This window comes from Antechinus flavipes, chromosome 6 (assembly GCF_016432865.1).
Source record: "Antechinus flavipes isolate AdamAnt ecotype Samford, QLD, Australia chromosome 6, AdamAnt_v2, whole genome shotgun sequence".
NCBI classification, from domain to species: Eukaryota; Metazoa; Chordata; class Mammalia; order Dasyuromorphia; family Dasyuridae; genus Antechinus; species Antechinus flavipes.
The window spans coordinates 166,387,049-166,413,809 of NC_067403.1; the positions used below are offsets into that span (position 1 = coordinate 166,387,049).

Genomic DNA, 26,761 nt, shown 5'->3' on the forward strand with positions numbered 1-26,761 from the left:
ATTAAAAAAATCAGAGCATATAAATATGAGCTATTGTTATAATAACCACAGGCCTGAAGGTTTTTGTTCTGATTTATGTTCCCTTTATTAATTGGTTGAAATGAGTCTCACACCTGCACCATCTTTGTGTTCTTAAACTCTTATTAAATGCTAGTATTTCTGAAGCATGAATGTGCTAGGTGGCTCAGTGGATAGAGAACTGGGCCTGGAGTCAGGAAGACCTGACTTCAAATTTGGCCTGAGACACTTAGAAGCAGTATGACTCTGGGCAAATGACTTAACTCTTAATCCACAAGAGAAGAAAAAGGCAGATTACGCCATCTTTGCCATGGTTCGTGGGGTCATGAAGATATGGCTGAACAACAAATTTCTTAATCATTTTGAGATGGGCTAATAGGTTATTATTTAGTTTGATATCAATCTCCTAGTGAATGACTTCAAGACCATAACTGGACAACCTTGACCTTGGGCATATGATAAGCTTTGTTTAAACAGCAGTGGAAGAGGAATTTAACACAGCTAAAAGGGGAAAAAAAAAAGATAAGAGTTCATATAATAGACCGGTGAAGGAGGGACTGAATATAAAGGGATAGGAAGACCAGAAATCCTGAGCTTTGCTTCTTCATTTTGAAGTGACTGATGTCCAGAATCTAGCAATATAATGCACCTGGTTGTTGTCCAGTTGTGTTCGATTCTTCATGACCCCATACCATCTACGAGGTGGAACTTTTTCCAGTTCACTTTACAGATGGGGAAACCAAGGCAAGCAGGATTAAGTGACCTGCCCATGATCATTCCACTTAACTGCCCTAGGGGATCTGGTGGGTGATTTCAAATGTTTCATCTTAGGTCTCCTGACATGATAAACAGTGAGAATGAACAGAAGCAGCATCAGGAACATTCTGTGCTGGATTTTTATAATGAGATAAGTAAAAGGCTGGGCTTCAAATTTCAGTACAGTTTAGTTTTGGGAGGAAAACAATCTTCCTTTTAGGAAAAATACAGCAGCTTGGACTGCTGTAGCAGGGATGTTCCTATTTCCATTATACAAATAAGGGGGCTGAGACTCAGAGAGGTACCAGGGAAAGTTGCGTCTGAATCACAATCTCTCGCCATCCCGAGTCCAAATCTAAGACTCGGAGCCACCATGGTACTCGCTAATCCAAAAGATGCATAATAACCAGGGGCGGCTGGAGGGTACAGCAGGGCCTGGAGTCCTGTTTCATACAGGCCGGCTGTGTGCCCCTGCTCACTTGGGTTCGCTCAGCTGTAAATTGGAGATGACATCCATCTTCTGCGGTCACAGCGGCTGACACATAGTAGGTGCTTTATAGATGCTTGGTCCTCTCCTTCCGATGAGCAAAAAAGATGGGGATTGGATTCACGATTTCATTAATAATGCCTGGGAGGCGGCGAGGCGGCAAAGTGGATAGAGCATCCATCCGCCTTGGAGTCAGGAGGATCTGAATTTACGTTCAGCCTCAGACACTTATTCTGTCACTCTGGGCAAATCCTTTAACGCCGAGAGCCTCCTGCTGACCCTCCCCCAAAAACTTTAAAAAGAAGGGTGAAGACCCCCCCCCCCCCCAAGGAGACGGCGTCTTCTCCGCCTCTCGGAGCTGCACTGGGAGAGGGGCGGCTCTCTAAGTCACACAGCGGAGCGTCAGAGGCAGGAGCCCAAACCAGATCGCGCCTCCCCGGCCGCCTCTGCCTCCATTACTCCGCTGTAGTATTTACGGCAAAGTCTGAACTGCCCCTGAGGACTGACTTCGTTTCCGTGTGTGGGAGGCAGCGGGGGACCTGCTTTGTTTACCTATTTTTTCGGTCTATAAGTGAAACTTGGGGATTAGGTTCTGCAAGCGAAGGGCGCTTCTGGAGCTCCACACCCCGCTTCCCCCCGCCCCTCCCCCGCGGCTTAGTTACTCTCCAGTCCAGCTACGCCCCACCCCCTTCCTCCCCCGGCTCCACCCCCAGGCCCCTCCTCCGCGCCGCCCGCCCGGCTTCTTCTTGGCGAGCCGGTGGCCCCCGCCAGCTGGGGCGAAACGGGACAGCCTTGGCCATGAGCTGGACCGCTGTGCGGGGCGCCCGGGCTGGAGCGCGCCCGGGCTGGAGGGGGTCCTGGGGGCTCACGCTCTTCCTGGCGCTGCTGCTGCTGGGGACGGGCGGGACGGCCGGCCCCGCTAACCCGGCCGCCGGGCTGGCTCCTCCTCGGTTTAACGTGAGCCTGGACGAGGCGGCCACCCAGCGCTGGCTGCCCGTGCTGCGGCACTTCGACCCCGGCTTCCTGCGGACAGCTTTAAACTCCGTCATCGAGTCAGTGAGCGGCCAGCTGGGGGGCGGGGAGGGGGCGGGCTGGGGGTGACCCCGCTGCCTTCCCGCTGGCTGGTGGTCTCCAGGGGCCGGGCCGGGCCTGGGAACTCGGCTCTGCATCTAGGCAGTGCGGTGTAAGTGCAAAAGGCGCTCCATTGTACTGAGAGCATCTGGTTTCCGCGGCTGGCTGCGTTACCTTCAGTGAGAGGCCCCACACTCTGGACCTCGGTCCCCTCCTCTGTAAAATGTAGACTTCTTCCAGCTCCAAATCTCGTCCCCCTGGGGTCTGTACAGCCCCGATTTTGCGGACCCCTTCAAGACCGTGGAATTGTTTCTTCTGCGCTCTTCCCGGGCTGGGCGTAGCCCTCTAACAGAAGGGCAGGAGTGAGTCAAGTTGGGAGCAAGCGGTGACAGGTTAAAGGGAGAAGCCTTGATCCGCGCAGGTGTATACAGTGTCCAGAGAAAGGGGTCCTCAAACTGCGGCCCGCGGGCCAGATGCGGCAGCTGAGGACGATTACCCCCTCACCCAGGGCTAGGAAGTTTCTTTATTTAAAGGCCCACAAAACAAAGGTTTTGTTTTTACTCTAGTCCGGCCCTCCAACGGTCTGAGGGACAGTGAACTGGCCCCCTATTTGAAAAGTTTGAGGACCCCTGGGTCCAGAAAGCAAGCTTTTACAGATTCTGGCATTCAGGTGCATCCGACGAGAAAGATCCGGCTCTGAAGCCAGACTTAGAAGTGGTCTAACACCTTCATTTTACAGAGGAGGAACCTGAAGCTCACAGAAGCAATCTGTCCCACAGTGAAAAACGGGAGCCTCCGCAAAGCGGCTACACTGCCCGTCTCCTTGCCCATTCACAAGGAATACTTCCTTGTCTTTTTCAGGGAGACTGTCCCTATCTGGGTTCATGAAGTGCTCACACCGGTGATGGAACAGATGGACAGGTTCCTGCCTCAGCCCTTCGAAGGCGAGATCAGGGGAATGTGCGATGCCCTGGGCTTAAGTGTTGGAGACGGGATCCTCATCAATCTCGCCTATGAGTTCAGCGCGTGAGTATCTCCCTTCAGTCTAGCCCTCAGAAGTTTACGGGGACCACAGGGAATGTGTTTTCAGTTTGTTCCCCTATGGGTATTATCATCATTTTCTAGATGAGAGAACTGAGGCAGACGCGGTGAAGGGACACAGCTAAGAAGATCAGAAGTGGAATGGGAACCAGCACTTTCCTGGCTTTACCCACCATAGCACACCGTCTCTATGGGAGGAGACTAAGGAACAGAAAGATGAAATATTCATAGTATTATAATCAGAAGTTATATTCCAATCAGGAATAGTAACTAGTTGCTCAGAATCCATTTCAGTACATTTAATATTTATTATTAAATATTAATTAAATTAATTTAAAATTTTAATATTTGTTGGAATCCTAGTGTTAATTCAACTTGAAACAAGGTGATATAATTCAAGGGAGATGTTAGAATCCTAGTATTAACTCAATGGAAGTGATACAGTGCTTATTGGTTCATACCTTAGAGGGAATCTTTCCAAGGTGATAAGTTGCCAATTCTGATAGAAACAATGCTTGTGTTCACACCTTTAGAGAGCTCATATAAGCAAGAACAGAGAGCACTCTGGGAGGAAACCCATAATCCCACTCTCGGAGAAGGAGCATAAGTAGAGCTTCAGTGAGCCAGTCAAGTCAGTTCAGCTGAAAAGATTGAGAGGGGAGTGTCAAGTCAGTTCAGAGAGAAACCCTCTCTCAGAGACAAAGTCAGATCCATTCCATCTTTCACCTTGGTACTGGCTGGAGGCTGAAGGAAGCAAAGGCAGAAGCAAAGGATAAAGCTGCAAGAGCTCTTAGAACCAAGGAGAGAGAGAGGCCTCTAAGAAAAACTACCCGGGCTATATTGAAGGACACAATAAAAGATTTGAACTTTTAGCACCTGGCTGCATTTGAGGTGATTATTACTTTAAACTGCACCTAAGGCTGCCTCCAGAAAACCTCCCCAAGAAACCTGCTCCCAGAGAGAACCATTATATTTTAAAGAAGAAAACACCACAAATATTTATTATTAAATGCCTGTGTTTGCAGAGCAAGGCACCAGCCCCTAGAAAGAGAAGGGAATAAGCATTTATATAGAGCCTCCTATGCACCAAACACTGGGCTATGTGCTTTACAAATATTCTCACACCAACCCTGAGAGATAAATGATACTGTTATCTCCATTTTACAGTTGAGGGAAAGTGAGATCAACAGAGGTTGGCTGATTTACCCAATCACACAGATAGTGTCTGAGGCTATATTTGAATTCAAAACGTCTTAATTTCATAGGCAGCTGGGACTGGAGACAGGAAGATTCATGTGGCCTCAGATCTGGCCTTGGGTACTTACTAACTGTGTGAGCCTGGGCAAGTTGGCTTTACCCTATTTGCCTCAGTTTCCTTATCTGTAAAATGAGCTGGAGAAGGAAATGGCAAATCGATCCAGTATCTTTTCCAGAAAGATTAAACAAAATAGTATATGGAAATCATATAAGCTTGGCAAAAAAGCAATCTTTTTTCAAAAGGACTGAACACTTATAAATATGGATTTGTGGTCAGGGTTTATATCACATTTTTCAGTTTCAAAGAAGCAAGAGATGGTTTGCTTATGAAAAACTACTTTAAAAAACTTGAAGGTATTATTTTTCCTTCCTCATTTTTTGCTTTCTTATTTGCTCATCTTGGTGGGATTTCCCTCCCTCGATTTTATTTTCAGATTTTGTACCAGCATCATCGCCCAAGATGTCAGTGGTAACATTTACCATGGTCGGAACTTGGATTATGCATTTGGAAGTTTTTTGAAAAAGTTGACAATCGATGTGCAGTACCTAAAGAATGGGCAGGTACAGTAGGAATCTGGAATGAATTGATACAATCCACAATAAGAGGCATGATGCTCAAATATGCTTTAAGTATAGAATTTAGAAGTTAGTGGATTAGATGATAGTATTGTTCTTCTTGTAAAATGGAAGGTCAAGTTTTACTTCCTTCTCATTTAGATCAACTGGTTAAGATAAAGCAGTAATTTTCTTGCAAGCCTAATAGATTAGCAGCCCTCTTATCAGTCTTGTTGATTAAAAAAAAAATCCAATAGAAAAAAAAAGACATCTATTTTTCAATCTTCTTATGTTAAAATGTAAGTACTTTTGTAAATGAATTTTTATTAAATCCAGGTAACATATTTGGTGCTGGAGAGCAAAGCAAAATCTATCAACAAACTTTTATTAAGTGCCTCCTTTATGCTGGGAACATGCTTGTTACTGGGGACACAATTACAAAGAATGAAATATTTTTTTTAAAACTATGAATCTACATTCTGACAGAGAATATGCCAACAAACAAACAACCTATAGCTAAAGAATAAGGATAATAAGGAAAGCTAGATGGTATAACAGATAGAATGCTGGGTTTGAAGTCAGGAAGACTCATATTCCTGAGTTCAAATCTGGCTTCAGACAGACACTTATTAGCTGTGTGATCCTGAGCAAGTCACTTGATCCTGTTTGCCTCAGTTTCTTCATCTGTAAAATGAACTGGAAAAGTATAACAAATGAAAAGCCTAAGAAATATCATTCCTGAATAACTAACAATTTATCAATTATGACTAGCACATAATAGATTGATGTCCATGGTTTTTTCTTGTAAACCAAAGATGCCCCCCAAGAGAACATTGAATGCTTAAAAAGCCTTTGGGAAAAAGGAGAAAAATCAGCTCCGATGGTTAGAAATCAATAAGGAGGTGGACATAAATGAGGAAGTGGGCCAAAAGTCTTTAACTCCTCTTGCTGAGAAGGTTACCTAATTATGAGACTCAGCCACCTCTAGCAAGCTGGAGAATCTACCCAGATCACTCTGTCCCGGTAATCATAAATTCTAATGGAAGATTCCAAGGACAGGGATTTATTTTCTGACGGCAAAATCTTACCTAGATTGGATCTTATTTATAAGGTCTTCTAGTTGGGTAGGGTCTCAGCCAAGATTGAAAAACATGTACCCAGAGGATCTGAGCAATCTCATCCATCAGCAATGTTCTTCAGATAGGCTGAAAGACCTACAGGGGCTAGTTTCTGAAGGAAGAAATATAAAGGGAAAATCTTAATCCTAATTCAATAAATTGGTCATTAATATGAGAGAAATAATCATTTCTCTCTTTAGGAAATAGCAAACCTCTCCAGTATTTTTGCCAAGAAAACCCCAAATGAGGTCATGAAGAGTTGGACACAACTGAATGTTATCATCATCACTTCTCAGTGTGTTAGGAAAAAAAATGAGATAACATCTGTAAAGTGCTATGCAAATCCTAAAGTATTATGTAAATGTTTGCCATTCTAGTTCTGAAATCTGTGATCTAGTGATAAGGCTGAGCAAAAAAGCCACCCAGTCAAAAAGTTTGGAATTTAATTTTTGGCCCACCATTTATTAGCCATTTGATCTTGGATTATTCCTATTATCTCTGTTCACTATAGTGTCCTTATCAACAAAATGAGAGTATATCATCCACTTTTCCTCATGGGGTTCTTATGAGAGAGATAATATATGTACATAGACTTTTAAAACTTTTGTGCTCTGCAAATATGGATATGTTAAAATTATATAATATATATGAAAGATAAGAATTTGGTATTGACTTTATTCCAAGGTTCTATACACACACATGAAAACTCAATGCAACTTCAGGGACATTTCTAACATGTAGTTGCGTACATCTCTAACATGTATAGTTGGGTACTTGGAGCAATATGAAACATCTATCAAGAGGTTTTTCAGTTTATTAGGAATAATAAGTCAACATTAACATTACATTTAAAGGTTTGCAAAGCACTTTTATCCATACTATATTCTTTCTTCTTTTTTGTTGTTGTTTTTTTTTTTTTTTTTTGTTTAGTTCTTTTAATTGTGTCCAACTCTATGTGACCCCATTTTGGGTTTTCTTGGCAAAGATACCAGAAGGTTTACATTTCTTTGTTCAGCTTACTTTGTTAAGTGAGATGAAGAAACTGAAGTAAACATAATTAAGTGATTTGCCCAGGGCTACACAGCTAGTTAGTGTCTGAGGCTGGATTTGAACTTAGGAAGATGAATCTCCAGGCCTGGTGCTCTATCCACTGCAGTGTCCCTAGCTTCCCATTTGTTCCTTACAACAATCCTACGAGATAGATATTATATCCAATTTTCAAATGAACCAACTGAGGCTTAAAGGAGCCGTTTATTTCCCACTATACCATAGCTTATAAGTGTCTGATCTGAGTTGGGATTTGAATTGAAGTCTTCCTGATTCCAAGCTGAGAGCTCTATCCACTATTCTATGCTGTTAGTGGTAGGTTAGATGATCCCTATTTTATTGTTGGAAATCAGAAGGTAGAACTTTTCTCTAAAAGCATTTATAGAGTTAGGGAGATCAATTAGTAGAATTTAGACTTCTTGACTTCTGATTTAGTCTACTAAATTAATAAACTTTCTGCTTTCTGAGTTGATAGTAAAGTGGACTCCCCAAGGAATCCTTCTTATTATTCCTTATTTGTTCCTCACAGTGAGGAGAATGTGAGAGAAGAGCAATTGGTATTATTCCTAAATCATTGTTGAGGAAAATGAGACAAAACAAGGTTAAGACATTTATGGGTGCTACTCTCTGAAATGATGTGCTTGAGGGAAACCTGTATTTGAATCCCAAATTTCCAGTTGATTTTGGTCATTTCCCTTCCTCTGGTTCTCCTTTTCCTTATCTCTGAAAGGTAAGATTGTATGATGTCTGTGATCCCCTTGTGATCTCAAATCATATAATTATTTATTATATTTATAATATTTTATTTTATATTTATAGATAACATATAATTTATTATAATTATTTGGGACTAAGGTAAGAGGACATTATTTACTATTTCAAATTGGTACCATTTTGGTATCTTTTTTTAGCACATGGATAAGAGTGAAATAAATAAAGAATGAATAAATCATATTGCCACTCCTAACTTTCAGCATTGTTTAAATCAGGCTGATAGACAAGTCAGGAAGTTTGTAAATGGTGACAGCTAGGACCTCTCCCCTAGAAGCTGTTGTAGAATTATATTTTATTTTTTAACTGAAATTCACAAGGATGTTGAGTAGGGGAGAGGAGGGAAACCCTTAGTAAATCTGTTATAGGATTTGAGATAAGAATTGTAGGATAATTTCTTGTTTCCTTTGATTTCAGATTGCGTACACAGGCACTACATTCGTTGGTTATGTAGGTTTATGGACTGGACAAAGTCCACAGAAGTTTACAATTTCTGGTGATGAACGAGGTGAGCAGATGAACCTTCATGCATCTTATTGGGCTTATTGACCATCCTTCCTACACCTTTAGCACTCTAAATAGCTAATCTTGCAAGTTAAACATAGCCAGACCTAATTAATGTTTAAATGGGACACTTCCTGGGAATACCATGTGCCAGGGGCACAGAACTGAGAGGCAACAAAGCACAACGGGTAGAGACATGGCCTCAGGTTTAAGTCATTGTGTGACCATGGACAGATTACTTAACCTGTCTTTTAGCACCCCAGGTAACTTCTAAGACAAGGTCCTTAACCATTTCTGTGTCTTTGGCACTTTGGCATCTGGTAAAGCTTTTCTCAAAGTAATATTTTTAAGTACATGAAATAAAATAGATAGCATTACAAAGGAAACTAATTATATTGAAATAGTTTAAAATATATATTTTTTAAAAATCCATGCTTTCTAGACTAAAAATTGTTTAATAATTATATACTGAATGATAGTTGCTGATCTGTATCATAGAAGGCCTATTGTTACTGAGAATTCCCTATCCCCATGAATTCATAGATTTTGCCCCATCTTATTACAAATTCTCCTCAAATACCACAAGAAGAAAACTCAGTTCCCTAAGCCTGATAGACTTTAGAAAGGCTTTCCTTTAACGTTAGATTTAGCTTTTAACCCAGTTTTGTTGGGGGAGGAGATGAGAATTTTTTTTGGTTGCTTTCGTTATGCAACTTTTGACAGAAGTGAAATCAGAGTTTCTAGTCTAGTTAGTTCTTTATTTTATTTTATTTTTTACATATTTATTTGTAGTGGGTGAATTGTTTGGAGCTTATATAGGGACAGACCTATGAGGTTGCTCATGGAGCTGAGCTAGAATCCCCTGGCCTGTTCTGGAGATACCTTTACCCTTGCTCAGTGCTGAAGGATTTTCTCTGTTAGATGAAAATCCCCATAGCCTTTTACTTTGGGATGATATAGCCCTGATTGGTATCTTGGTCCCACTAATGGTAAAAATATCAAAGAGGATTTGTCACTGAGCTGAGAAGAGTGACTTACTCAGTAGATATTAAAAGGAGAGAAAATTTTGTTATTGCCTTCTCTCTGTGTCTCTCTCTCCCTCTCCCTTTTTTCCTCCCTTATTCTCTTTGTCTCTCTGTCGCTGTCTGTCTCTCTCTCTCTGTCTCTCCCCGTCCCTTCTTCCTTCCCTCATTCTCTCTGTCTCTCTGATTCTCTGTCTCTTTCTTTTTTCCTCCCTTCCTCCCCCTTTCTGTGTCTGTGTTTCTTTATTGAGTATATCTAAACTCTTTTGGGACTTTTCCACTGAAGGGAAAGGAAGAGATCTTAGTCTGTTTCCCCTGACCCTCTTGGCAGTATTGGCAATGCATCATATGTACACTGCCATGTAATCTTTGCTAACTACACTCTGGGGTATAGTTTATTCAAACTCAAACTTATTTAGGGAAGCTATGTATTCTTAGAACTTCCACTTACTTATTTTAGGTTTCAATTCCCTCTTAATTCTTCTTGTCCTAGCCCTTGATTTTGCCTATAGCATAACTAGCATAAAGACAAAACCCATTCCTCAGTCTTAGCATTATCTACTCATAAAAATGTTATTCTTCCTTAGAATAACCCTTTTTGCCATCTTTTTCCCCTAGTCTTTTGCCTTCTCTTTCTGTCTCTTATATGTATCCTTTTTCTTATTTCACTGGTGAGCTCCCTACATAGCTCTTTAAGATAGCCTTGCTTTCCCCTCCTTCTCTTTTCTCCTACATTAGAATTAATGACAATTGTTAATAACATTTATTCTTGAGAACCTCTCACGCTTCTAGTATTTCAGCTCATGGGATTGAGCTTTTGTTTGAACTTTTCAAAAGTGAATTCTTTCCAAGCTGGGATACATTTGCATTTCAGACTATGTCCAGTATTCCTCTCCTTATCTGTTGTGAATGTGTAGATGATGTATTATCTCCCCAAATTCTTAGCATTGATTTTTTAAATTAATAATTTCTTTTTGTTTAAAATTCTTAAACTTTGTTCTATTATTTAGTCCAAGCATTTTTTAATCATTTTATCATGTATTCACTTAATCATTTTTCATAGAGTCACAAATTTAGACTTGGAAGGATCTTTGAAGCCATTTACTTCAACTTTCTCATTTTACAGATGAGTAAACTGAAACCCAGATAATAAGATGACTTGCTCACATTCACACAGGTAGAAAATAGCAGAGCTGGGATTTGAATCTCTGACTTTAGAATTTTCTCTGAGGCTATCTTACTTATTCTTAAAAATAACTCTCTGCCTTTTTGTTTAGGAAAATTAGAAAGGTATGATGGATAAAAAGCTATTCTCAGAGTTCAAAAGACTTGGATTCAAGCAATACTTATGATATACACAATCCAGGACAAGTCACTTAATTTCTTATACATCCTAAGAAACTCTAAGTTACAGAGCAGCAGATGCAGACTTATTGATAGAAATTTCCTCAATGGAATTCCCAGTATCCCTCTATCTTCATCACTCCTACAAAAACAGCAACCCTGGTAAACAAGGGATTCTGGAGTGCAGTTTGGAGTGAGTTATGTTTATGAAGAAATAAATTGTACTTGTCTAGTAGATCTATAAAAAGATCGTTTATACCTTGGTTACTAGAATATACAGACTTAACTAACTCTCAACAACTAGCTGTTATCCAACATTTAACCTACTGAGACTCCTCCTTCCTCTGATCACATTCCTTCTGCCAAGTTTTCCGAGTGTGTGTTATTCTGGAAGTAAAATAGAAACTAACTAGATTTGGGGACTTTTAGAAGAATGTTATTTGAGCAGCAAATGTAGATTGTCTATTATTTATTTTTATCAATTATATTATGTAGTGATCAATAAACTTTGCTCCTGCCCTGATATTCTTTCCCCGATTTTATAGATAAAGGTTTTTGGTGGGAGAATGCAGTGGCAGCTCTTCTCAGAAAAAATTGTCCTGTGAGCTGGCTTCTTAGGAATGTAAGTATGTTTTCTGTTGAACCTGTCCATGTAACTTTGTCTTCTGTATGACTATTCATATTCTGATGTCCCATATCTCATATGAATGTTATTAAAATAAGGAAGCTATGTTACTTAACAAGTACCTAAACAGTTACTTTGATATTTGCAAAGTCCTTGAAAACTTTAAGGCCAGTGTTTTCAGCAAGATCCTGATGGTAGTAAGTAGGTGACCAATACAAAATATCATGAACATTTTTGATGTTTGGGATTTAATACCTGTGAATCAATCAAATTCATAGAGAGTAATGATAAACAATTATATTTTTACTCTTTAAATATTATATATAAATATTTTATTTAATTGTAAATAGCAATTGTTTCTGTTCTGTCCAGAAACTTTCCCAGACTGATTCTTTTATTAAGGTAAACTACATCTTTTGCTTCAATTCTTATCTAGTCTTTAATTACTAAATGGCTGTTTTGTTAGACAAACTGAGACTTGGAAAAGACCTTAATTTAAAAATTCCATGGTCTCCTATTACATCTTGGACCATTGCAAGTTGTCCTGAGCTATGTCTTACCACTGAATTTGAGAACTCTAGAGAAAAGGGTGAGGCTGATGATTTTACACACCCTACCTCCCTTGAGTCCAATTCACTTGAAAATTAAGATTTCACTCTCCTAATGTCATTGGTTCTCTTTATGAACAAAGGACAAACAACATGTGTTTTATCATCAAGATATCAAGAGCTGATTTCTTCTTCAAATCTCTCTTTTGGACTCAATGAACCAATTTTTAAAGGTTATTGAGAGGCATCTTCTATCACTTTTTCTCCTATGGCTCATTGCTTCCTACCTGATTCTTTCATGAATTTTCCTTGTACCTCTTAAGGATGACTTCATGTAATTGCATCAAATTTCATATAATTAAGTTTGTAATAAAAAACAAATAAACCAAATCTTGCTCTATTTTGCAGACATTTCTGTCACCTGTTTGTACAAGATTGATGGTTTTCATTTATCTTATTTTTGCTTAGACCTTGGAAGAAGCTGAGAACTTTGAAGCTGCTGTGATCAAACTGGCCAAAACACCCATTGTTGCGGATGTTTACTATATTGTGGGAGGTGTGTCTCCCAAAGAGGGGGTGGTCATCACGAGAAATAGAGAAAGTCCTGCAGACATCTGGCCTTTGGATCCCACAAATGGAGAGTAAGTAGAATTGGGCACTTCCTCTATTTGCTGACACCTGATATCTGTGAATCAATCAAATTCATAAGAGTACTGATAAACAATTATATTTTTACTCTTTAAATATTAAATATAAATATTTTACTTAACATTTATGTTAAATTTTGATCAACATTATATATTTCTACAAGGCAAACATAGGACTATTTTCTCAGTTTCTGTTTTTATGTCTTCTTTTGTAGGTGGTTCCGAGTTGAGACAAATTACGATCACTGGAAACCAGTTCCCCAGTGGGATGACCGAAGGTACACACATAACTTCAGTGATGGGGACTGAGGTTCATTTTCTCTATTAAAAAGGACGACCCTCTCACCCAGCAGCTTGGAAAGCCAGAGAACTGAGAAACATGTCTTCCCAGGAATTTGTTTGGCTTTTTTTGGTGGTGTTATGATTATATAAAGAATGATATTGAAAAGGTAGCCTTAGGAGCAGCCATTTCACTAAAGGAATGTCTAGCCTTGCTGAGAAAGGCAATAGGGAGATTAGTTGGTGGAAGTACAACTCAATAAGTAGGTAAGATTAGTTATTTCATGTCAACTTGGAAGTGAAATCTGTAAGTCCGCTTCCTCAAAAAAATTCTCCTTTCTGCTGAATTTCCCCATTTCTGTCAAAGATGTCACCATCTCTTTAACCTCCCAGGTTCATAACTTGAGCATGATATTCTATTTCCATCTCTCTTACCCCACAGAGCCAATCTGTTGCCAAATCTTACCATTGGACCTGTAAAATATCTCTTGCATTTGACCCCTTCTCTCTACTCCCATAGCTGCCACCTTAGTTCAGGTCTTCCCCATCTCTTTCTTGGTTATTGTGGGACCTCTACATGGATCTCCCAGCTTCAGGTCTCTTCCTATTTCAGTCTTCCCTCCACACAGCTGTTAAAGTCATTCTTCTTAACTGCAAAACCAACTGTTACATTCTATAGCTTAATAAACTCCACTGGTTCCCTGTTGCTTCAGGCTTCATCCTATCTTTCCAGCATCATTATACAATATTCTCCTTCCCATACTCTACATCTAGGGCTTAACCTTTTTTTTTTTTAATATGTTATGGACCCCTTTGACAATCTGGCAAAACTTATGGACTCCTCAGAATAATGTTGTTAAACATATAAACTAAAAAACATAAGATAACAAAGATACCAATTATACTGAAAAAAGATTAAAAAAAATTTTTCTGGCTCAGATTTACAGATTTCCTTCTCTCTTCTCCCCCAACACTAAACTCAATCTGTGCATCCTATGGATCAAAAGATCTATGGCTACCCTGTGATCTAGCCAAACTGATCTTCCCTCTGTTTCTCATACATTAAATACTCCATTCCTGTTTCTGTGCCTTTCAACCAGCCATCCTCCGTGGCTGGAATGCTTTTCCTCCTCACTTACTCTTCATAGGATTCTTATCTTTCTTTGAGGTGCAGCTCAAGGTTCATCTCCTACACAAGAGATCTTGTCTGTAATCTCTACTTTTAGTGTTCTCCCTAAATACCTTGTATTATTTTGTAGTTTTTCCAATATATATTTATTCAGCATATACTTATATACATCTAAGTTGTTTCCGATGATAAAATATGCTCTCCTTGAGAGCAGAGACTGTGCCATTCTTTCTTTGTGTCTCCAACTCTAGTCAAATGCCTAGTACAGAGGAGAGGAGGTACTTTATAGTAAATGCTTTACAGTAGAATACTCAGGAAACTAAACTTAGTCTTGTGTTATTTAACATTTTCATTGATGATTTAAATAAAGGTACAGATGGCATGCTTGGCAACTTTGTAGATGATACAGATTTGGAGAGGTATCAAACATCCTTGCTGACAAAGTCAAGATCCAAAAATTTTTTTGATGCACAAAAACATTTAATTGACTCTAACTGGGTAAAATTGAATAGATATCAAAAAGCAAAGTCATACATTTGAGTCCAAAAATCAATTCCTTAATTATATTCATGATTCACACTAATTGAAACTCAGCTGTAGAAAGGAGGAATAGAAAAGAGATTTTAGTGGACTGCATGCTCAGTATTAGTTTACACTGCTGTTGTACCAGCTGAAAATGGTAATGCAATTCTGGTGGTATTTAGAAAGGAATAATTGCCAGGATTAAGAAAATGTCAGTGCTCTGTTGTACTCTGACCTCATCAGACTACTTCTGAAATACTGTGTTCAGTTCTCTAAGTGCCAGATTTTAAGAAGAACATGGATAAACAGAAAAGTATCCAGAATAAAGTAATTATGATAGCAAGAGACCTTGTGCCCAGGCCATGTGAAGATATGAATGGTAGAGCCAGGAGAAGAGAACTCTCTTCTAGTAAAAGCATACTAGATTTATATATGATTGTGTACACATTTACACATTTTGTATACAAGCTGATTTATACATGAAGGAAGGGTTGGATCGGTTCTACTTGACTCAGAAGACAAACCCTGCAAAGAGGCAAATTTGGACTTGGGGTCAGGAAAATTTCCTAACAATGAGAACAAAGGCAAATGGGTCACTTATTGGGGAGATTTAACCTCAGACAAACTGAGACCTGCTGGAGACCTTAGCTTAAAAAGGTCAAGGTCTCCCATTTCATCCAGGACCATCTCTAGTCCTCTTGATCTATATTTTGCCACTGGACCAGAATACTTCTGGAAGGGAAAGTGAGGGAGGTGACCTTGCACAACCCTTTCTCACTTAAATCCAATTCACTAACATGTCCTGGTTTCACCTCCGTGATGTCATGGTCCTCTTTAAGAATGAAAGACAAACAACAGATGTAGTGGGCATTCTATTTTAGATTTTATTAGATTCTTGTGTATGTCCCTTTCCACTATAAATTTTGTAACTTTGTGATTTGTTGTATCTCAAATGTATATCAGAGAATCTGTAAATTAACAATCAATGATTTCCTTCACAGAACCCCTGCTATCAAGGCCCTTAATGCAACTGGACAGGGAAATATCAACTTGGACACACTTTTTAAGGTATTTTAAGATTGTTTTTGTTTGAAATTTTTGTACAAATTATTCAGAAATATATTAACATAATAAAATAGTGCCTCAGCATGACAAGATTTGAAGACAAATGTAGCAAATTATATTTGGTTATCAGAGACTGAAAAAAATTATTTGTGTTGAAATGTTTCTTACCTGAAGCATTTTTACTTTTACTTTATTTTTAATGAAGGGGGTTGATAATTTCTGAACTTGTTTAGGTGAAAAAATTCACTTCTCCTCCATGTCTAATTACTGTCATGTCAGCTCCCTTCTGTCCTACTTATATTTTAGTTTTGTTTCAAAGAATTTGTGTATAATAGGATTTTTTTTATTTTAAATGTAGGTTTTGTCAGTGATTCCAGTTCTGAACAAGTAAGTACCTTTAATGTCATTTATTAAGAAAGTCTGTTTTTAAATTTAACATTTTGTTTTCCTCCAAATTGTACATAAAAACAATTTTTAAGATTTTTTTTTCAAATTTTGAGTTCCAGATTCTCTTCTTCATTGAGAAGGCAAGCAATGTGATAATAGATTACACGTATGCAGTTATAGAAAACATATTTCCATATTAGTCATGTTCTGAAAACAAAACAATAAAAATCCAAGAAAAAATAAAGTTAAAAAAAAGTTTGCTTTGATCTGCATTCAGGTTCCATTAGTTCTTTCTCTGAAGATTCATAGAATTTTCATCATAAATCCTTCAGAATTAGCTTGGCTCATTATACTGAGGAGGTGTGAGAGTTGAGAGGAAGAGATCCCCTCTGTTTATTGTTGCAGGTTCCTTGGGAAAGAATTCACAAACCTGAAATCTGTGTGGGAAAAGAGAATTTATTTCAGTAAGAAGAAAGCTTTCTTAGCAGGCAAAACTCCTGATTAGGAATTTGGCAAAGATTTGGGGTTCAGTTGCCTTTTATTAGCCTTCTGAGGTTTGAGGCTTTTCTGATCTTTGGATGAATCTGAGAGACTGATTTTCAATTCAATTCAAAATTGAATGAGATTACTTAACTGGGAGTTTGGGCCACTCAGTGGAGGATGTTGACTATGTCCCAGGCCCAGATTTCAAATTGAATGAGATTACTTATTTTGGGAAAGATGTTGTCCCTCTCAGGGTCTAGGAGAGTTTGAGACTCAGGAATTCCCCCCAAAGGGGGATGCAGTTTGAGAGGCCCCCAAAGGTTAAAGGGGACACAATTTACATCATTTTCCCCCCTCAAGCAGTCCCCTAAATTCATTTGGGTAACAGGACAAAGATCTCATCTTCTGTAGTTGCTTCAGTTTGACAGGAGAGGGGGAAGTTTAACAGCTAAAAGTTAGCTTAAGGGTGTTTGTTCTGGTGGGCTTTAAGAGGGGGTACAAGAATGAGGGAGCTGGGGGATCAAAGCCAGGGGTGAATGGGCAGCAGTCCCAGCAGCTAGAGCTGCAACCCTATTTCCCTTGGCTTGAAGTGAATCTTCCTTCTGATGTCCTTTACAAAACATGACTGAAACCTCTCTGGGTTTGTGGACAGTTTGTAATAGCTGTAGAATTTCTCCTGTATATTTGATAGGAGGGTTTTTTGCTGTCAAAAGTCCCCTTTCTTTCCATATAGCCCCGTGAGCACGCAAAATATTAAAAGCATACTTAGAGACAGTATAGATGTTCACTCTCATCCCCTTCCCCAGTTCCACAGCTCTTGTTAGGGCAATGAGTTCAGCTTTCTGGGCAGAAGTCCCAGGGGGCAGGGGCTTAGCTTCCAGGGTGCCATTGAGGGTCACCACAGAATAACCTGCCTTTCTCTCCCCATTTTCAAGAAAGCTCAGCCCATCTGTAAACCATTCATCATGGGTTGTCAAGGGAAATTTCCCTTAAGTCAGGTTGGCTGGAGTAGACAGAATTTAAAGCTTCCTCACAAGTATGAATGACGTCTCCTGACTGCGTGTTATCAGGGAGCAGAGTGGCAGGAGTTAGAGTGGGACACACCCGTACAGTCAGGTCGGGCAGGAGAGCCTGATACCTGGCAAGCCTCCCACCTGTGCCCTTTGGCTTCTAAAATGCTCTGTATTTAATATGGAGGCTACTAGGGACAGAAACCAGGGACCAGAAACCCACCCGGAGGAAGGCTGGGGGAAGATGAGGCTATCATAAATGCCTCTCATCCAAACAGCTTTCCTAGCTGGGGGGTTAGAACCTCCAATGACTGTCCCAAAGTTAGTTTTGAGGCTTCTTCAATTAAAAGGGCCTTGGCAGCCACCGCTCTGAGGCAGGAAGGCCATCCCGAGTCCAGCTTCTTTGAGAAATAGGTGACAGTTGTGGGATCACCCAGGGCACGGCTCTGTCTTTTGATAAGACTTCAGTTAAAGGGCTCCAAATCTCTTAACTCTGTAGCTAAAACTTTGTACTTTAAGAAATTTCTCAATCCTGACTAGGCTGGAGCCGAGAAATCTATTTTCTTCTAGGTTTCAGAGGGAATCTTTGAAAGCAGCACAGGAAGACCATCTGGAGGCCTGAGAAGAGAAAATTGGGTCCCCAATTTTACCATTAAACCATGACAGGTCACCAAGCTGGCGAGGCAGAGGACAGGTCTCAAGGCAGTTCTTAAGTTTCCCTGCAATCCCCACTCTTTGGGAAGAGGGTTAAGAGAGACCAGAGTGAGAAGGAAGAAGTCCCCATAGCAAAGAGAAATTCAGTGGTCCTACCGGCCACATCCGGGGACAACCAGGGTTCCGCTGTCGTGGGGGAGCGAGGGGGAGCTTGGCCAAGCCCCAAACTCCTGCCAGAGGGTAGGGCATTGGGGGAGCAGCTTGTCCCCTGTAGGTAGTCCTTCCTCCAGTGCTCCTCGTGCTCAAACTCAGGACAAGGACTGGGGAGTCTCCTTGGACAACTTCCATGACATCTACAGCAGGAACCTCTGTGGTTCCCGGAAACGGCAGCAGCCAAGAGTAGAGACTGTTCTCCATGTCTCGCTTTAATTCTGTGTTCTCTCTCCTCTGCTGGAGTTTGATCCCTATCATTAAAGACTCTAAAAGCTGTTTCTAGCAGCTGAGAGGGAGAAATTTGAAGGTTCAAAACTGGCTTCTGCAGCTTCCTCTGTGTATCTGGGGCAGATTGTTTAACATTAACGTCTCCCCAGGACAAACCAAGGAGGGCATTGGCCTTGGACCCCTCAAAAAGCTGAGTGGGGTCCTCAGAGCAATGGCTAAGTTTAGTCTGGGAGGGATTTGACATTGAAAGAGGCTCCTCTGCTCTGAGTGTCTCTCCCTGACAGTCTGCTGCTTCTCCCAGGGGTAGAGTGTCCTGAGGAGGAGAAAAAGGGGTCCCACTCCTTGTATCTGAAGAATTGAGGAGTGGGGGTTGGGAAGTCTCAGGATCTGGTTCAGGTGAGGGGGATAGCATTAAAGAAATATTGTAGGACATAAGATCCTGCTTTGAAGAGGTTCAGAAAACTTCTGCTAAGGACTGACATAGGGGTGCAAAGGAAGGCTCCTGTGTTCCTAGAGGAGCAGGAAGGAGGGGGTTTGATTTCCCTCTAGCAAACTTAAGCAACATCTTTCAGTGCTGTTTTAATTTAAGCTTTTTAGTTTTGAGATCTTTCAAGCCGAATTTGTCTCTGTTTTTTAAGAGACTTTCTAAGGGAGAATCTTTAGGGATCGAAATAAATTGTCCCATTTTGCCACAAGCCTTAGATTCCCAGATTCTATAGCGCTTCTGTCCTTCTTTTAGATGTCCTTAGAGATGGGGAGAGAGATGACAAAACTCCCTAATTAAGGGGATTTTGGGGCAGAAAATACAGGAATTTCCCTTTCAGGGGAATTCTGAGAGAATAATGCTGGAATATGGAGCTCCAACAACCCAAATTTTCCCCAGGAATTTTTGGGTGTCCTATCCTTATATACAACAAGAAAAGCATTTACCTCGGCCAGATTCTTGGAGATCCTCTTACCAAGCCACCAAATTGAGGGTAAGAGATTCCCTCTGGTTGATATCACAGGTTTATTGGGAAAGAATTCGCAAACCCGAAGTCTGTATGGCAAAAGAGGATTTATTTTTAGCAAGAAGAAAGCTTTCTTAGCCGGCAAAACTCCTGATTAGGAATTTGGCAAAGATTTGGGGTTCAGAATCGCCTTTTATTAGCCTTCTGAGGTTTGAGGCTTTTTTGATCTTTGGATGAATCTGAGAGACTGATTTTTCAATTCAATTCAATTCAAAATTAAATGAGATAACTTCACTGGGAATTTGAGCCACTCAATAGAGGATATTGACTATGCCCCAGGCCAAAATTTCCAATTGAATGAGATTACTCTTTTGGGGAAGGGTGTTGCCCCTCTCTGGGTCTGGGAGAGTTTGAGACTCAGTATTTTCCCCCAAAGGGGGATGCAGTTTCAGGGTTCCCCCTAAAAGTTAAAGGGGGTATTAGTACTATTGAAAATAGCTAAGTCAAGAAATTTTTTTACCTACATTGGGAGGAAAGGTTTCATGCTTATTTTAGGGAATGTGAGAAACCTGTAGAAAAAAGTGGTGTTATGTCATGAATTATAATTATTTGTTATCAATCACAGAATATGACTTTGTACTTTTCTTTATTTTCTCCCCTATTATCATTTCTTAACCCTTGCCCATCTGGCTTCTGGACTTAATTATGACATGACTCAATCTTGCCTTCTCTAATATTATCAAGGATCTCTTAATTGCTAAATCCAATGGCATTTTCTCAGTCTCCACCCTTTGTGAGGGCTTTGCAGCATTTTACATTAGTGATCACTCATTCTTCTTGGATACCCTTTTTCCTTTCAGCTTTTTTAATAATGCCCTCTCCTGTCCTACCTCTGGCCATTCTCTCTCAGCTGTTTTTTGTTTGTTTGTTTGTTGCTTTTGCTGGGTAATCAGCAACACTCCATTCCTAAGTGTGAAAATCCTCCTAATTCTATCTTGCATCCTTTTTCTCTCACAAATTCTGTATTTGGCCCATTCTCCTTCTTCATGCAGTCACAACCCTAGTTCAGGCCCTCATTACTTCTCACCTGTACCACATTAATAGTAACCTAATTGGTCTTCTAGCTTTTCATCTCTCTCTTCTTCCATTCATCTTTTAAATAACTGCTAAAACAATTTTTTTTAAAGCACAGATTTGATCATGTCACTCCCCTACTCAAGCTTCAATGGCTCCCAATTGCCTCTATGATAAAATTAATTAAACTCAATAAGCATTTTATTAAATGCATGATATATACTGTGCTAGCTTCTAGGTATACAAAAAATAACAAGGAAACAAGTCTTATCTTGAAGAAAGTTAATTTCCTGAAATGATTTCTTTATTTGGAATATTATTTTCCTCTTAGACTTTCCAGGTTTGGCTCAGTTGCTCTTCCTCTTCAATGCTGTCTTTCCTGATAATCCCTTCTAGATCTCCTAAAATTAATTTTTATTCACTGCATATAATTTGAATTTATTTTTGTACATTTAATCATTTCTACTCTCATTGGTATAATGATAACATAAGTACCTTGAGAACAGACATCTGCTGCATTTTTGGTCTTTGTATCACCAGCTTTGTGATACATACATAGTTGCATATAGTAGATATTTAATAAATATTTGTTGAATTGCATTACTGCTATTGAACATCTGACATTTTATCCTTGTCTCCTTGATTTCTTTCTATCATCTGTTCACCATCATGGATGATTCTTCTTCCCTAATTCATGCTGTGTCCTACTAAGTCCATTTGTCTTCTTTTGTCCTGGATCTTTCTGCCACAACATATAAATCTTGATTTTACCTCCAGGAGATTTTCCTTGAGCACATTTTCCTCTGGGCTGATAAAGATTTAATGGTTGATTTAAAGCACAACCTCCAATGAAATTTATTTCCCAAATATGTCTTAAGCTTTCTTCATACTCTTTCTTCCTGGAATGTTGCTCCCTGCTTCCAATGATTGGAATTCTGTCCATCCTTCAAGATCCACTCCAAATTCCTGTTTTCCACAAAGATTTTTCTCATTTAGCAAATTAGATGCATGTGAGGGACTGGTCCAGGAAGGCAAGGATCTCCTCTTTTGGACCCACATGGCAGAGGTCTTCTCTTGCTTTTCATTCTGCCCCCCCCCCCCCACAACATTTCAAATAGTATCTTACAGTTAGTATTTACTGGAAAATCTATAGCATGAATGAATGTCAAGTTAGATTGTTAGAGTTGAACAACACATTTGCTTTCAAATAAGCCTTTAAGAAATGAAGGAGTAATTATGTGCCTTTTCTAGGTCCTCCTGCCCCCAGTTACCTTTTATAGAGATAGATTATGCTTCTAATAGAGTATATGCTACTTGAAGATACTTGGCACTTAGTAGACATTCATTGAATCTTATTGGTTGATTTCTATTCTCTGTTTTTGGAGGGACAAGTTTTTAATTCACTAATCATTTTGGAGTGAGAAATTACCAACCAAATGTTTCGTGGTTTTATAAATGAAGCATCCAAGTGAGATTGAATTTAAGTGACTTCTTTCCAGAACAGTCATTGCAAGAACCACAGCTGTAACTCAGGCTTTTCCTCCAGAGAAACATTCCTCTATATTTGTGGTTTCTGGGTAGTTAATCATTTTATTAATAATCTAGCATATTGCCAATAAAATGGGTTAATGACATTCTCAAAAGCCAAAGACAAATCATGGTGGAGGGCCCACAGTTTATATTTCCTTGGGAGAATGAGTGTTTCTAATTAATTATTAACCAACTCTAATTAATAATTAAACCTGAATGAATATTACAATGAGAAGTGGACCTATCTTAATGAGGGATTAGTAGAACAACATTTACTTCTAAATTGGCCAGTTTGGGGCAGTCTAATCCATCTGGCCCTGAAGATTTTTTTCTTTGGAAGTTCATTCTTCAGTTTCTTTTTCTGAAATGGGGCAATTTATGTTTTTTAAACTATTCATCCATTTCATTCTGATTGTTAGATTTATTGGCATACAACTGGGTAAAATGGCTCCTAATTGTCATTTTAATTTCCTTTTCATTCGTGGTGAATTCACTCTTTTCATTTTTGATCTGCATAATTTGGTTTTCTTTTTTTTTTTTAAATCAAATTAAACAAAGGTTTATTTAAATTTCTTAAATAAAACCAGCTTTTATTTTTATTAGTCTAATGGTTTTCTTACTTTCATTTTTTATTAATCTCTCCTTTGAGTTTTAAATTTTCTAATTTGTATTTAATTGGTGGTTTTTAATTTTTTTTTTTAGCTCTTTCAGTTTATGTCCAATTCTTGATCTATTCTTTCTCTATTTTATTTATTTATTTATTTGTTTATTTATTTTTGATGAGACAATTGGAGTTAAGTGACTTGCCCAGGGTCACACGGCTAGGAAGTGTTAAATATTTGAGGCCAGATTTGATGACCTACCTGCCCCCTTTCTCTATTTTATTGATGTAATTTAGATGCATTTAGGGAAATTTTATGTCCCCTAAGAACTATGTATAACTATAATAGTAATATACAGATAACAATAATATTATGTGATAAACATTAATATCACAACCAGTCCTTGAACCCAGGCCTTCTCATTCCAAATTTGACACTTACTGCTACATACTGCCCATCCTTGGGGCATGTATGCAGACATATATATTTGCAGATGGGGCTAGGGATTTGTGTATATATAACTTAAGTCTGTGAAGAATCTTTTCTTCATAATCAGGGTTAAGTGACTTGCCTGGGATCACATAGCTAATAAATATCTGAGGTCAGATTTGAACTCAGGTCTTTCTGACTCCAGGGCCAGAGCTCTGTCCACTGGGTCATCTAGCTGCCCTGTGAGGACTCTTTCCATTGAAGTAGGTTAGTATTTATATGGAAGGACTTTGACAATATGTATTTATCTTCTATCTAATACAGAGACTTGTGAATGGAAATGCATCATTACACTGTTTCCCCACATAATTTTTTCCTGACTAAGCGATTGCTCCCAATTAGTGGACATCAGTACTCTGGGACATATGGAATCTGCTTGGGACAAGCTGGAGTGTGTGATTGGTCATCCCAAGTCTAGGACCCTTTGGGAAACTTAAAAATTGCAAGTTTAGGATCATAATAGTGTCCTGAGCCTGTGCAAAATAGGTGGGATCAACCAGTTAACCCCTTCAGCATCACTGAGTATACAAAGGGTACGAAGAGATGCCCTGTGTGCTAATGTTAGCTCTGCTCTAGGGACTTTGGTCCTGAATTTGAAGTATTCATGTCACAGATAGCTAGTCTGGTCTCCCACCCAGAAAAGCTTTATGTGATCATGGTTGCCTTATTTCTTTGCTTTTATATTCATCAGGAATGATGATAGACATGGACAATCCTTTCTCTCTTTTTTCTTTCAGTTTAACAATTTATACAACAGTAATGAGTGCTGCAAAGCCAGACAAATACACGACTTATATCAGAAACTGAAGGCAAAATATGTAAGTAAAAACAGGAGTAAAAACTGCAGAGATAAATGCCCACTATTTCACTGGCTGAGATTTCTCTTTCAAAGGAAAGGAACCTTACATCACATGCTTGACATGAGATGACATGAAAATCTTATTCTCCCACTAGATTGTAAATTCCCTGGGAGCAGAACTAATGAGTGAACTAGTTGTCTTTGTATCTTTCTTGGCAAATCTCTGCTCATTATAGATACTCAATATTTGTAGAATTGGATTGAAAAATATTTTAAACTATAATAATAGACATGGACATATCACTTAACCCTGTATGTAACTGGAGAAGGAATGGTAAACCACTTCAATATCTTTGCCAAGAAAACCTGAAATAAAAGCATAAAGCATTGGACTGAAATGACTGAACAACAACAGTGAGGTTGAATTTGAATGTGTTTCCACCCAAGAGAAGTGGTGACAAGTCTGAGAGTCTATGTAGAGCTCCTGGGACTACCCAAGAATAGATCTTGGGTGGGGCTGGTCACAGAGATGTTACCATATCCTGAGCTAGTAGTAATAGTATCTCTTTAATTTACAGAATTGTCACCAAAAGTTTGGTTTGCCCTGTGCTTATGGCATAACGATATTGCAGCTATAAGCATGGCTTATTCCTGAATTTTAAACTCTGGCTCTTTGGGCATCATTGAGATACAAAATGTGTGCTAATTGATGCACTTAAATGATGGTAAATTAAGAGAAGCCTCCATATCCCCAAGTGTTTTTTAAAATTTGATTTGCTTTGAATCCTTGATACTTTGAAAGATGAGTTTTTAAAAATTCATTTACTTTTCTCTTCTAACAGGTGAAAAGAAAAGCTGGATTTTCCTAGCACTGCAATGAGAAACAAAATTAAGCCAAAAAAAACACAAGTGAATGTATTATAATCTGATATGGAGACATCCATGCTCTACTGTATCCAAAGGGGATCCTATAAAATCAGGGTTAGTAAAGAGGATGATGATAGCTACAGCCCAAAGGGGTTAAAATGATTTTTAGAATTTTCCCGATTTTATTTATCCCAATTTGAAGATTCTAAAAAGACAGGTTGTGGATGTTATGGACAGATGTCCACTTCTTCATGTTTTGGGCTATTCTCCTGTAAAGTGAACTGATGAAGATGAATTTTTTTTTTTTTTTTTTTTTTGCACTGAGGTAATTGGGGTTAAGTGACTTGTCCAGGATCACACAGCCAGGAAGTGTTAAGTGACCTCTGTCTGAGGTCAAATTTGAATTCAGGTCCTCCTGAGTTCAGGGCTGGCTGTGTATCCACTGCTACAAGATTTTTGGGAAAGAAATAGAATTATAATAGATATAAACATTGAGCCTGTATGATGCCTTATATTTTGGATAATGAAAGCATGATTTTTTATTATATTTTTCTATTGTTATTTCTGATGTTTTATGAAAGTTCTGTTTAAAATTTCTCCTGACTCAAATCAATTTTAAAAAACTAACCTATTTTCTTATTTCTTTTAAATAATAAGCCATTATCCTAGCCATCACTATGATTATGTCAATTGCTGAGCTGGACAACAAATTGATAAATCATTTTGAACAATTGAATAAAAGTTTTATAAAGATTTTGTGTCTCTTTAACTTTGTTTTTCTGTCAGAAAGCTATGGTTCTCATCCACTGCCTCCAAAGAATATTTTAGTGATAGAAAAAGCCCATTTATGAATCCAAGAAAGAAGTGATTTTTCCTGAAGCTATTAATTTGCAGAATGAGTTTTAAACAAGAATAGTTTCCAAGATATTTCACACAGTAGGAGAAAAACTACCAGCATCTCTACCATATAGGCTGAGCTAGTTCCCCCCTAAAAATCAGTGGAATTAATTCAAGGATCTAAAGCTTGAGTTTCCTGGTCAGAAGAAGGTGGAACCTTTCAGACCCGGTGGATGTTTACCACATCCATCTCACCATACTTGGAAGTTTCTGTATGGTGATGGTTATATCATTGTTATTCAGGTCTATGTTCTTAAAGAAGATCCTTTTCTTGTTCTCATTAAGTCAACATTTTTTAAAAGTTTGGATTTTTTCAAAAGTGTTTTATCTGCAAATACCATTTGTAGATTTCAAATTTCATTTCATTCTAATCTTGAGCTTGAACCTCTATACTAGCCCCAATGATATACGACATTGACTTGAAATTGCAATCTGAAAGTTCAATCCTATATGATGGTTGACCTGTATATCCAGATAAGTCTTGGTTTATATAATCTGGAACCTGGAAAATGGGATGGATCCTTTATTGTTGTAACCAGTTTTCCTGTGTTTTGAACTCTTTGACTTCTTAGACCAAACTGCCCATGAGCCATTCTGTGAAATTTTTGCATACTAACATTGAATAGTGGGCCATCGGTTATAAAAATATGGGAAAGAAAGAACTTTGATTCAATTTAATTGAACAACATTGACAGTAGCTTGTGGCCACTGGGAAGACCTGGGTTCGATTCTCACTTTGGCAGGCTCTAACTAGATAGTTCTGAGCAAATTC

The 26,761-nt window shown here is 38.9% G+C and overlaps 1 protein-coding gene across 1 annotated transcript; it reads left to right on the plus strand.

The window, feature by feature from the left end:
- The first annotated feature begins 1,519 nt into the window (after window positions 1–1,519).
- NAAA (N-acylethanolamine acid amidase) lies at window positions 1,520–25,845 on the plus strand. Its single transcript, XM_051964690.1, has 11 exons — window positions 1,520–2,313; window positions 3,194–3,358; window positions 5,065–5,191; window positions 8,539–8,629; window positions 11,537–11,613; window positions 12,633–12,805; window positions 13,027–13,089; window positions 15,743–15,809; window positions 16,165–16,193; window positions 24,164–24,244; window positions 25,068–25,845. Exons 1-10 carry the CDS (start codon window positions 2,060–2,062, stop codon window positions 24,231–24,233), a joined length of 1,116 nt encoding a protein of 371 aa, XP_051820650.1. The 5' UTR covers window positions 1,520–2,059; the 3' UTR covers window positions 24,234–24,244; window positions 25,068–25,845.
- The last annotated feature ends 916 nt before the right edge of the window (window positions 25,846–26,761 follow it).